Below are 12,241 nucleotides of genomic sequence, written 5' to 3' on the forward strand. Positions count from 1 at the left end.
GCCAATGTAAAAAGAAAGACTTGGATACTGTCTGAGAACTAAGAATAAAGACTAGTTTAGAAGATCAGAAACTTGCTGAAAAAATAAAAAGTAGAAATAAATGAGGGTTGGTTTAAAATTTTTGCACAGTGTGATAAATATTTATTGGTTCTTATGTCACAGCTTAAAAAAAACTGCTAATAAGAAGCAAAAAAAAAAAACCAAACTAACAAAAACCCCCCCCTCAAAAAACGGAACCTACGTGTATGGTCGAAGGACTCTGAAGTAGTCTGGAGCTGATGCGCTGCTTTTCACCGTCTTCAGTAATTTGATACCGCTGTGGGACACTGACAACACTTGCACACCTGTTTCTACACTGCCCTGCACTCAGACAGATGCACACATCCACTGAGAACAGCTTAGAAAATTGATACGTCACATGAAGCAATTTTAGCATTGCACAGCGTCCCGCCAAACTCACCGACGCAGGAAAGAGTCGGGAGAAGTAAATTTCCCAGGTCTCCCTGGCTGCTGTCACGATCGTTTTCTTCACATGCTCCTCCACCGGATCCATATTCTGCTCAACACCATGTTTGGCTGTCATTCACAGAAACAGACACACAAACTCACGAATGTCACAGAGTTGTACTTATTTGAGAAATGCAGTCATGAAAAATAACTAGAGGGAAAACAGACAGGATTACCGAATAGGGCTTTCATTTTGTGCCTTTCATCCCGGGTGATGCGAACACACGCCTCTGACAGGGTGTCATTCACTATCTGGAGGAACGGAATAAAGCAGAGAAGAGGAAGATTTTGGCTGAATTTCTCTGTGATCTTTCAGTTATCATGAGAGCCTGTAGGACTAAAGAAGAAATAATATGAAATATAAAAAAAAGGAATATGACCTACCTGCTTGAAAATGAGATCTAGCAACAAAGGATTGTTGAAGCTGTCTTTGGGATAAAACACCTGAGGGGTCATATATTTATTTATCGGAAAACTGTTTTTATTGCACAGTATTTTGCAGAGATGCAGAGCAGGATATTTACAGTCATGGTAAAAAAAAATATACCCTTACTCAATTTGCACTGCAAGAAATCTTATGTTTGTATACTTTTTGAAAATGATTTGACTAAAGTGTACAAGAACACCCAACCAGACAGAAAAGCACTGTTTGAAAAACTAAGTATGCCATTACTGCTTCAGCAAGATTTAAAAGAGAGAGCGGCCAAATCATCAGCTTTACCACAGCAAGAGTTTCTGCAGGCTGCTGTTCTGTGGTATGTAGATGTGTGTTAACAAAGTGACAATATGGCATCAGAAATGACCTTAGGCCACGTTCTCACACCAGGTCTTGATGCTCATTCCCATTTTTTTTTTCTGAAATCCAATTTTCTTTGGGTAGTTGTTCATATGACTTTAAAGTGACCCGCATGTGCATAAGAAGGACGTAGATGTCATACAGCAGCACACAGTTTGCGGCGATTATAACGGAATTTATCCAGCACCAACAGTATTGTCACAAGATCATATCAGAAAGCTAACAAAAGAAAGTCCTACTATCAGCGATGACCTTTTGTGGCACATTGACTGCAGCTCCTGTAGAGAAGTCTGTTTGGATGTGGAGTTGGACCAGGAGCAGTGGGACTGTGATGTGATGTGTTTCACTGACTCAAACCTGCTTAATAATTTCATAGATGTAACTTTCAGCCATTGTTTACATCCAGATTTACAGAGTCTAGCTTCTTCTGGTGCAGAATTACTGGATATGTTTTCTGTTTAGTATAGAAGTAGTACAGATCTGATTTTTTCTATGGTGTGGAAGGATTGGAATTGAATAGTTCAGACTGCTGTGAAATAGTTGGATGTGGGTTGCATTTGCCTGCTGTGTGAACACAGCCCTACAGGAGCAATTGTTACTGCCAACCAGTTTGGAAAGGGTTAAAGCCAATGACCATTTCCAAAAAAATGAAGTCCATCATTCTCCAGAGGGAAGGACTATTCACAATTGAAAACTATACATGGAAGTTTCCAGTCATCTCAGGATTGGCGGTCTATGAAATGTTCAGAGGGATTTTAGAAATCTCTCTGATTCCTATATCAAAGAGAAATTAAACTGGAACATTCTCAGTTAGCAACTTAATGTTTATGACAGTACAAATCAGTACAGTACTGCACAATTATGGCTTGTTTGAATGAACAGATAGGAGAAAGCCTCTCCAGCTTCTGGACCTTCAGCGAGGGAGCCCAAAGTGTTTTATTCACCAGATCTCAATGTGATAATTTTTTAGTAAAAGTGAGTGACATAAAATTCATACACAACAAAGTGAGAAACTGATAAAGTGATTGTTTTTGTGTGACTTAAAAGTCAATTCTGCGAAGGGATGTTTCTAGAAGTTCAGGTGAGTTTTTATCCCATTTGGCTTCATCTTTATTTATGAGTGTGTGGAGTCTGTTTCTGTGCAGTATCACAGTATTTTTTGTTTTACCATGACTGTGTACATTTATGTTTGTACTTTTTATCAGCCTTCACTGATGTTCTATGGTTTATTTTCGTTGCTGTATTCGTGTACTAACCTCCTTTCTGAGATACAGCCTCCAGGGCACATTGGTGTAGGTGTAATGCTCCTGGTTGGTGCTCTGGTGAAGCTGTGTCTGGATGGTCTTTGTCTCCACTGGGAGCTCTCGAGATACTGCAACAAACAGGTTTAATAAGCAGAATGAAACAGCAACACAACATTCTGCTTTAACTCCGGTTGACCTAGTTGCAGACCTATCGAAATCGCCTTTTTCAAGGTGCTCTTTCACGGATGAAAAATAAATAATTAACAGTGAAAAATCCACACCAAACCTGGATTTACTAACACAGAGCAGTAAGAACTTTGTAAGGCATTTTAAAGACTGACTGGCTTTTATTTTTTTGAGGAAAAAACATGTTACAGTATATGAATATGAGATATTCATATAAAATGATGAAAACTTTTCATTACAAAGATATTGCAAAATTCAATTCAATTCAAAAATACTTTATTAATTCCAAAGGGAGTCATCAAGATTCTTCAAAGAGCCATTGAGCTGATAATGGCTGTCGGCAGGAAAGATCTCCTGAAGCGGCCTGTACCACACTGAACCTGAAGAAGTCTCTGACTGAAGATGTTCTGCTTTCCCAAGACAGGGATACCAAACAAATCTTAGTCAGGATTGTCCATAATTTTCTTGATTTTATGAAGAATCCTTCTTTGCATTATCATCTCCAAAGCTTCCATAGTCGTCACCAGAACAGAACCAGCCTTCTTTATCAGGGTGTTGAGCCTTTTTAGGTCTCTGGCTCTGATGCTGCTGCTCCAACAGATAACAGCAGAGATGACGCTCTCAACAATAGACTGATAGAAGATCTGCAGCGTCTTGCTGCAAACCTTGAAGGATTTTGGCTTCCTCAGGAAGTCCAGTCTGCTCTGTCCCTTATTATAGATGGTTCACTGTTGCGTCTCCAGTCCAGTCTGTTGTCCAGATGAACACCGAGGTATTTATATTCTTCAACTACCTTCACTTCTTCTTCCATGATGGAAATAGGATTTGATCTAATCCTGAAATCTACAATCAACTGTTGTGTTTACATTTAAGATGAGATGATTGTTCCCTCCATGACACAAAGCGTTCCACCAGCTCTCTGTACTCAGCCTCTTGTCCATTTCTAACTCATCCACCAGCTGCAGAGTTGAGGCCTCCACCTCTGTCTTCTGGAGTGACTGTGACTGATGTGTGTCTAACTTCTGGAAAAATACTTACTTTCTTTATAAAACCTATCAAAAACACTTTTATTGATTAATTTTTTTGAGTATTCTCATAGGTAAAATATCAGATTTTTACATGTATGAGATGGAAAACACGACAAATACAAAACTTAAACATATGCACATTTAGTGACTAACATTTATGAATTTATATGTCTACACATGCATTTTTAATTGACAGTAATCTTACCCCATTCACACCTCCTTCAGTTTCCACAGCAACTAAAACAAACAAGAACCTGACACAGGTTGTTTGACATCATCATGTTAATGAGAATCTCTATGTTCTCATCAGTGATGTCATAAATGTTCAACGAGATACAAGAATACAAGAATTCTCAGTTTGCTTTTCAACTTGGTTGGAGGTAGATCGATTCCAGAGAGACGACTTCAAACTGACTTTACAAACCATTTTAACTGAACACCAAGTTAAGAGGATTATTGCCTGTGATGGGACCTTGGATTTCTTGTTACGAATGGAGTTGAAAAGTTGTTAGGATATGGCATAAGAGGCAATGATATTTTTGTAGAGAGCTCTGAGGACGAGAGATCAAACTACTTTGCTTTGACATTGAAACCTTGAAGACCAAAAGACATGGAAGATTCCTCTAAGGATGAGAAAGTTACCATCAAAACCACAACTACGGATTTGACAGTAAAAGCATCAGAAGACTTTGTTGCTTTTGAAAGTGTCAATGTTCCTCATGACCAAATGGACCTGGATGTGTTTGCTTGCTCACAGTTTTAGTGAGTTACCTTTAACACCACAGCTGGATGTGAATCTTGAGCCAACGATGTACTTTTGTAAATTTTCCAACTTATTCTTCAACTTTTGGATGAATGCCACCACACATAGCATTATGAACTTGAATATTACCAGAAGCTTTGTGGCTCAGTATCCCAAAGACTTTTTACAGAGACGTCATTGTTTCCAAGGTTTTCCTTTACAGCAATCCACCATCCAGGAAAATATTTTCCCCCAGATGACGTCTTTGCAGTTCAGAATGAAATAATTGAAACACTGAAGATGAAGGATGTAGTACATCAGGACAATTGTTGGGTCTAAATACCTATTAAACAAAACACAGGAAAGACAAGAGAGTTAAATTCTTTTTGTACTCGCGAGGAGAGCAGACAGAGAGATGCTTTCAGTTACAAATCTCCAACCGCTCTGAAAACACATCTCCCGCTCCCTCTATTTTATTGCTTTTTTAGGGGACCCTCTTACACTGAGCGCTTTAACTCTCAAAGGGAGGGGAAAACAATTTATCACATTGTTGCAGCGCTAATGACATTTACTATTAGACACATGTTATCTACACTCTAAATCTTTCTGCTCCAGTCGAGTACCAGACACGGCGTCGAGTACCACAGGAGAGCAGACAGAGTTGTCTCCGCTATCTCCATGAAGGCTTCACTGCTCTCTTTCTCAAAGAGGTCACAGGAAGGAATCATAATTATTCAACACACAGAGACATTACTTAGAATAGAGGAAAAAGAGAAAAAGCATATAATTAAACATTATCTAAATGTTACTACAAAGCTACATGATACAACGAATATTTGATAATTACTAAAAATACAATTTATCCAACAACAATACAGGAGTTTTTCTGTTATATATCACTTATATATAACTTATTGTTGCCACAGAATGTGGCTGACTCTGTGGGGGCCATGTTCCACCCACTTCCTCCAAAATGTGTCTGTAGTACTCTCTTTGGAGTTGGTCAGGGGTCACTTTGAGTCCAACACTATATTCGTCCTGTCCTTCTGTGGTCTTTTCATAGATGTAGATGTACCCATTATGGCAAATGTCAGCTTCATGGTCAATATATAAGTCACATCCATTGTTGAGGCGATTTATTGGAGTTGTGACCACAAGATTTCAGTGTCTGTTTTGGGGGCAACCCTAGAATCACCAGAAGTGAGAGATGCTGTCAAGCTGAAGATAAAGACCTATCAGGTCGTTTTGGTCTGTGGGACCCCAGAAGCAGCTGATGGGTACTGGCAGTCCAAGTGGCATGCAGCTCGGATGGTCGATGAGGTAAAAACTTGGTCTTGGGAGAAGTTCATAGAGACCATGGAGAATGACTTGGGCAGAGTACTTCGAAAACCTCCTCAATCCCATCATCACGTCTTCCACTGAGGAAGTGGAACCTGGGGACTTTGGATCAGGCTCTGCTGAGTTGACCATGGTGAGAGGCACAGAGAAGGAGTGGGCATAGTTTTGGCCTCCCATCTTGGTGCCTGTGTGTTGGGGTTCACCCCAGTAAATAGGGCAGCTTCCCTTCACCTAATTGTGTTGAAGCTGACAGTTTTGACTGTTGTTTGTACTTATGTGACAAACAGCACTTCAGATTATCCACCTTTTTCTTGGAGTTGCTGGAGGGGTGAACCAAAAGAAAACTGTGACGATTTAAGATATCCTTCAATTCCTGACCCAATCTTTGAAATTCCTGTAAAAAGTGGACCTCAGTGGTACCATCTGTTCTCAGTCATTTGCTGCTTGTACTTACCTGACAAACAGCAGGTTAGATTACCCACCTTTTTTCCAATTGTTGAAGAGCTGCTGTTGAGTGGCCCTCCTGGGGACTTCCTTATGCTGCTTTGACATTTCAACGCTCGCGTGGGCAATGACAGTGAGACCTGGAGGGGTGTGGTTGGGAGGATCGGCCACCCTGATCTAAACCAGAGTGGTGTTCTGTTATTGGATCTCTGTGCTCTTCATGGATTGTCCATAACTATTTAAATTTGTTCATGAGTATCCTCATATGTACAATATCCCATTTTTACATGCATGTATGAGTTGGAAAACAAGACAAATACAAAACTTAAATTTCTGCACATTTGTTGACTAACATTTATTAATTTAGATGTCTACGCATGCATTTTTAATTGACAATAATCTTACGCCAGTCATAACTCCTTGTGTTTTCATAGCAACTAAAACAAACAAAACCCTGACACAGATTGTTTGACATCATCGTATCCATGAGAACCTCTGTGTGATGTCAGTGATGTCATAAATGTTCAGAGAGATACAAGAATTCTCAGTTTGCTTCTCAACTTGGTTGGAGGTAGATCGATCCCAGAGAGACGACTTCAAACTGACTTTACAAACCATTTTAACTGAACACCAAGTCAAGAGGATTTTTGCCTGTGATGGGACCTTGGATTTCTTGTTACGAAGGGAGTTGAAAAGTTGTTAGAATGATGAGAAAGTTACCGTCAAAACATGGAGAAAGAAGGAGACCATCTCTGGTTCATCAAGTCTGATCATGATGAGTTTCAGTTTATCTGTGCTGTAAACTAAGAGCTGTGACTCAGTTTGTGAGTTATGGTAACCTTCATCGGGTGAAAACTTCACATCTTGTCTAGTATTGCTTTGCTCATAAAAAAAACTTTTTTTATTGAAAATTTGAAACATTTAAAATGTTTCTCTTTTCTTTTTCTTGTGTAGGTGCTTGCTGTAAGTTCCGACTGTGATTAGTGTAAATGTGACTCATGGATTTAAATGTTTAACTAATTGGAATGATTGATATGTTTTTTTAATAGTGCAAATGACATTTTTTTGTCTTCTATATTATTTATGTATGATTTATTATAAGTCACTCAAAAAAAGAAACTGAGAAAATTGGCCGATTTTAAAAGCCTGGCCACTTATTGTCTCCAGACCCTGCTTTTAGCTATAATGTCTTGGGGGTGTCTGAGCTGGTTTTTTTTCCTCTCTGTGTGTTTGTGTTTTCAAAATATTCTCCTCGGCACTTGACTTTCAAACAGTTTTTTTTTTGGATCTGAAATCACAAACTGCTTCAAGCACTCGTTCCTTTCACATTTACATCACAGCTGATTTGCTATGAAGATTGTGCAGCATGCAGAGTGGATATCAAAATATTCCTTTGACTGTCACTAGAAGGAGCCCAAGTACTACCATTCGTACCAGTCCTTCACTTTAAGAACCGCATGCTAAAGTCACATTGATAACCAAAATAGATCAAATGTCTGAATTTTGACCTTTGATGATAAGAGATTTGTGTAAATGATAAAACAGAGAAAAAAAAGGAAAATAAAGTTTTCAAACATTCTAGTTTGATGGTGGTTGACATTAACCTTCCTCTGGTGTTAGCTTTCTGCTGCCATCTGTAGTGTTAGCGGGTCATTTTGGACCCGTGTATTAAATCAGCCATAAAATACCCTAAAAACAATCTTTTATCATTCAATGTTTTTCTTAACTCTTGTTTAGCTGGTTGGGCTCCCTCATCCATGAAAAGATTGGTTTTAATATTTTTTTGTGGCCCCCTGGGCCTTTGTTTTAACAGCATACCCCTCGTTTTCAATGTCTAAAAAGTGGTCAAGTGAACCTTAAGAGAAGAAGGCAACAAAATAATCAGTTTTTCTGTTACCTGAGTGTAACTGAGAGATACTAAAACACATTTCTTAAATGTTCAACAAAAAAAAAGATTTTAATTTTAATATTATCAAATATAGTAACATCTATGGTGTTTCGGGTCATTTTGGACCCGTATATATTTACTTCAAGAAAAGGGCAAAACCTCTGGCCCTGGGTTGAACATCAGTGGAAGGAGTTGCACCCATCTCTCCCAAACATCCCTGATGGGAGCAAGCTTGTCAGATTTTGCTCTGGTGTCTCGATTGTCAAATCTGAGGAATCTTGAGATCATCTGAAAGGTCCGAAGAGACATTGTTGCCCGGAAAATATTTCTGCCCGTTGATGCATCCCAGAGACTCTCAGTTGCCTCATTGCTGGATCTGTAAACTCCAGCAAGGAGGAGAACACCAATGTAAGCATCCAGGTACGTCTCATCAATGTCTTTCCACGTGTTGCCATGGACTTTTTTCCCCTCAAGGTTTGTCATAGCAATTATGACTTTTTTTAGTGACAATGGCAAAAAAGATCAAAGCACGTCTTGATGTCACTTACTCTTGTCACAGCAAACCTCGTGACCCCAGGGGTCATTTTGCTGATGTTTGCAGCAGCTGTCCTTCCATGCACATCAGGAGGAACTGTGCTCCAACGGATGTTGCCACATTTGGATTGGAATGATTCAGCAGGAGCAGTTTCAGCACCAGTGACGTCCTCTTCAGATTGATCAGTTGTGTCTGTTTCTTCCAATTGGTACTCCACATCATCTTCGTTCTCAGAGGCCTGCTCATCTCCACCGCTAAAATCCTGTGTGTCCTCTGCCTCATTTACAGCAAAGATGTGATCCAAAGCTTCATTTACAGTGAATCTTCTCCTCATTGTTGCATCCTGTGAATTGGAGATGTGTACTCTGCAAGTCACCACCTCTACATTCAAATGGCTTGACAAGCCTGGATATGTCTCCCTTTGTTTGTTCTCACAAAAAGGCAAAGAGAAAAGCCCCTAAATGAAGCTCAAGTGGTTGGAGGAAGAGGCTATTGGTTGATTGTGTGTTCATGATTTAATTTTTGGCATTTTTTATTGTTTTATAATTGAAAATTTTAACCGGGTCACAAATGACCCGAACACCACAAAAGTCATTTTTTTCACCAGAGCACTTTATAATTTAGTAAAAAAAAAAAAAAGATTTTACTTTGTTTAAATGGAAGTCCCTGACAAAGTCAAAAAGTTTCAACGCAAAAAACAAATGTATGAAGTACTTTTATGCATGCTAAAACTCAAAATGGGTCCGTAGGGACCCTAACACCATAGGAAGGTTAAACCATCTGTGAGCTGAAATGTTAATAAATAACTGGAAAATATCAGCTTAAGTAATTCCAGCTCCAAGTACCATAAAAGACATTGGCTTACTAACATAAATGAACAGAGAAAATATAAGATGAGCTTAAATACAATCTGAGCAAAGGAATGAGAGGCATTAGAGAGAAAATCACAAGTCAGCTGGTTCCCGTAATCGTTCAGAAGTCATCACAGGGCTACAAACTGCATACATTAAAGAAGATTTTTTCCCAAGCATTACTTTCAATTGACATTACAAACAAATTCATTTTTGTGAGACAGACAAATAAAGAAAAGCCTTCAAAACATCTAAACCTCTACAACATGTGAATGAGACCGGTTTTTAGCAGCTGTGCTCACCTGCAGGAGGTTTAGGAAGCGGCCGATCCGGAGCTCTCGTCTTTGTGCCTCTGATGAGTTTGAGGCCCGGCTGCTTCATCGCAGATGCAGAGTGTGTTGGACCAACAGGACGTTTGGGCTGGACAGAAAGAAAGGAGCCATGCTGTGAAAATTCTTTGTAACGTGGGTGTTCATGTGTCAGGGTGAGCAGCTGCTACCGATCTGTGCCTGCTTGTTTCAGGCAGGTTGGAGTTTACCTGTGGAGCAGGAGGATTGTCCATCTGGGGTTTGAGGATCTGTAAAGCTTCATCACGAGGCGTCTGCTTCTTCTTGAACTTCTCATCTGGTCTGCTAAACAAAATGGAACATCACACTGGAATATTTTCATCATTTATCTACCAAAATATCTATAAGCTACAACACCTCCACATTATTTGAAGCCCTAAAAAAGATACAGAAAAATCTGATTAATAAATTCATCTTTAATTGAGTATAATATTTCAAATTTTTACAAAAGTCCTGTTCATTAGGTATATATATATATATATACTTTTTTTACAAAGAGTCATATCCAACACTTATTTGGACCCCTGCTGTTAATAACTTGTCAACCCATTTTCCCTGGTAGAAAAGCTCCATGATCATGGCCATGGCTTGCATGGTCAGTCTTCTCTTATAACATTTGTCAAGGCTGGAGCTCAAAACCTTGTTCGGAGTTCTGGTTGCTCACTGATCCTCTCCTCCTTTCTATAAGGATTTCATTCTATGGACTGGACGGCTACAGAAGGAGTTTGATTCTGTGTCTAGAGAAGCATTTCTGTGTTGAGTTGGAGCAATGCTTTATGTAATTACCCTTCAGAGAGACCAAGTGGAAACGCTCTCTTTACCTTTGAGTCTGCGTGTGCATGCATGTGTGTGTGTGTGCATACCAACTGACCTTTGGCCAGCTGGTTGTGGTTCTGCTGGTGGCGACGGGGAATTATATCTTCTGATAATTGCTTTAAAATAACAGAAATTTAAATACATTTAGTCTTTTTTTTCCAGGTTCAAAGACTAACTGAAGTGTCAAGATATTAAAAATATGCAGAAGTCATTATTTAAGGAACTGTTCCTTAAATAATGACTGTTCAGAGGAGTCACCTTGAATGTCTTGGCTGGGGACGATGTGATCTGCAGTCTGAGATGAATACTTCACCACTTCTCCAGCAGGGGGTGGAGGAGACGTCCCCACTGGGGCTGACACACACACACACACACACCCATTCAGTAACATGCCAAAGTGACACAGATGATTCTCTGTCGTGCTTGGATCAACGAGAATTTTATTTTTTGACAAGATCTGCTGCCTCTCACATACTCATACCAAATTTCCTGGCCGGTTCCTTGTTAGCCGGGACGCCTGGAGCTTTTCTTCCAGAAACACCGTCTATGCCTGACTGAGTCTGAAGAAAAGAAGAAAAAAAAACAGAAATCAATGAGGATTTTCTCAACTGGTGTTGGCAGTTAGTTGGAGTAGTAGGCAAAAGAATAACAAGTACACATTAGCAACAAATGTATTCCTTCCCTTTGAGCTTTCCATATTTTATTTGTGATTCCAAATCAAAAGTACAACAAAACTGCAAAGGAAAATGTAACAAATAGATACAATATGGTGTGCATTTGTGTTCAATCCCCTTTATTTTCATGCCACTAAATAAATTCACAGTAACCAGCTGCATTCACTGACCTTATTAATGTAAAGAATATACCTTTGTGCAGTTTTATTGCAGTTTAAATACATATATTCTATGAAGTCCCAAAATAGTTGCTAGAGAACATTAGAAAGATTAGGAATAAAGTTAGCAGAAGAAGAACTTAAATCAGAGAGGCAGCTAAGAAGCCCACGCTAACTGCAGAGATCCTCAGGTGGATGAATCAGCCAATGAAACAAAAACACACTATCCTCAATATGAAACATGGTGGTGGCAGCATTATGGTGTGGGGAGAATTTTCTCTAGTAAGAACAGAATAAGTTGTTTGAGTTGATGAGAAGATGAATGGAGCTAAATACAGTTCAGGCTTGGAAGAAAGCTTGTTAGAGGTCACAAAAATCCAAGCGAGAATCAATTACAAGATTTGAAAATCCAAACAATCTCCCTCCAATCTGACTGAGTTTGAGCTATTTTACAAAGAAAAATGTCCAGAATTTCAGTGAGTTGCATGATGTAATATAATAAACAGGAGAAAATATCAAGAGGTGTAAATACATTTTCAAGGCATTATTACAACAGAAAACTATCAGAGTTGAATTTCTGCCCCAATAAAAATCAATTTTTTCCTCCCAATAGTCTCAAATAAAGGATTTATTCCACCCACAAAACAAAAACTGCATCTCTTTTTCAATGCATTTTTAGACAATGCA

General features: G+C 39.1%; 1 protein-coding gene across 1 annotated transcript in view; it reads right to left on the reverse strand.

Moving 5' to 3' along the window:
• The window catches only part of myo15ab (myosin XVAb), a 67,958-nt gene that overhangs the window by 17,436 nt on the left and 38,281 nt on the right, over positions 1 to 12,241 (reverse strand). The window contains exons 46-55 of the mRNA XM_028018016.1: positions 11,204 to 11,282; positions 10,981 to 11,076; positions 10,778 to 10,838; positions 10,098 to 10,191; positions 9,862 to 9,979; positions 2,560 to 2,675; positions 892 to 951; positions 684 to 759; positions 461 to 576; positions 242 to 360 (exon numbers count right to left, since the gene is read on the reverse strand). Of these exons, the coding sequence (XP_027873817.1) occupies positions 242 to 360; positions 461 to 576; positions 684 to 759; positions 892 to 951; positions 2,560 to 2,675; positions 9,862 to 9,979; positions 10,098 to 10,191; positions 10,778 to 10,838; positions 10,981 to 11,076; positions 11,204 to 11,282 (935 nt within the window). The remainder of the gene's footprint in view (positions 1 to 241; positions 361 to 460; positions 577 to 683; positions 760 to 891; positions 952 to 2,559; positions 2,676 to 9,861; positions 9,980 to 10,097; positions 10,192 to 10,777; positions 10,839 to 10,980; positions 11,077 to 11,203; positions 11,283 to 12,241) is intronic.

Source organism: Xiphophorus couchianus, chromosome 5 (genome assembly GCF_001444195.1).
Source record: "Xiphophorus couchianus chromosome 5, X_couchianus-1.0, whole genome shotgun sequence".
Lineage (NCBI taxonomy): Eukaryota > Metazoa > Chordata > Actinopteri > Cyprinodontiformes > Poeciliidae > Xiphophorus > Xiphophorus couchianus.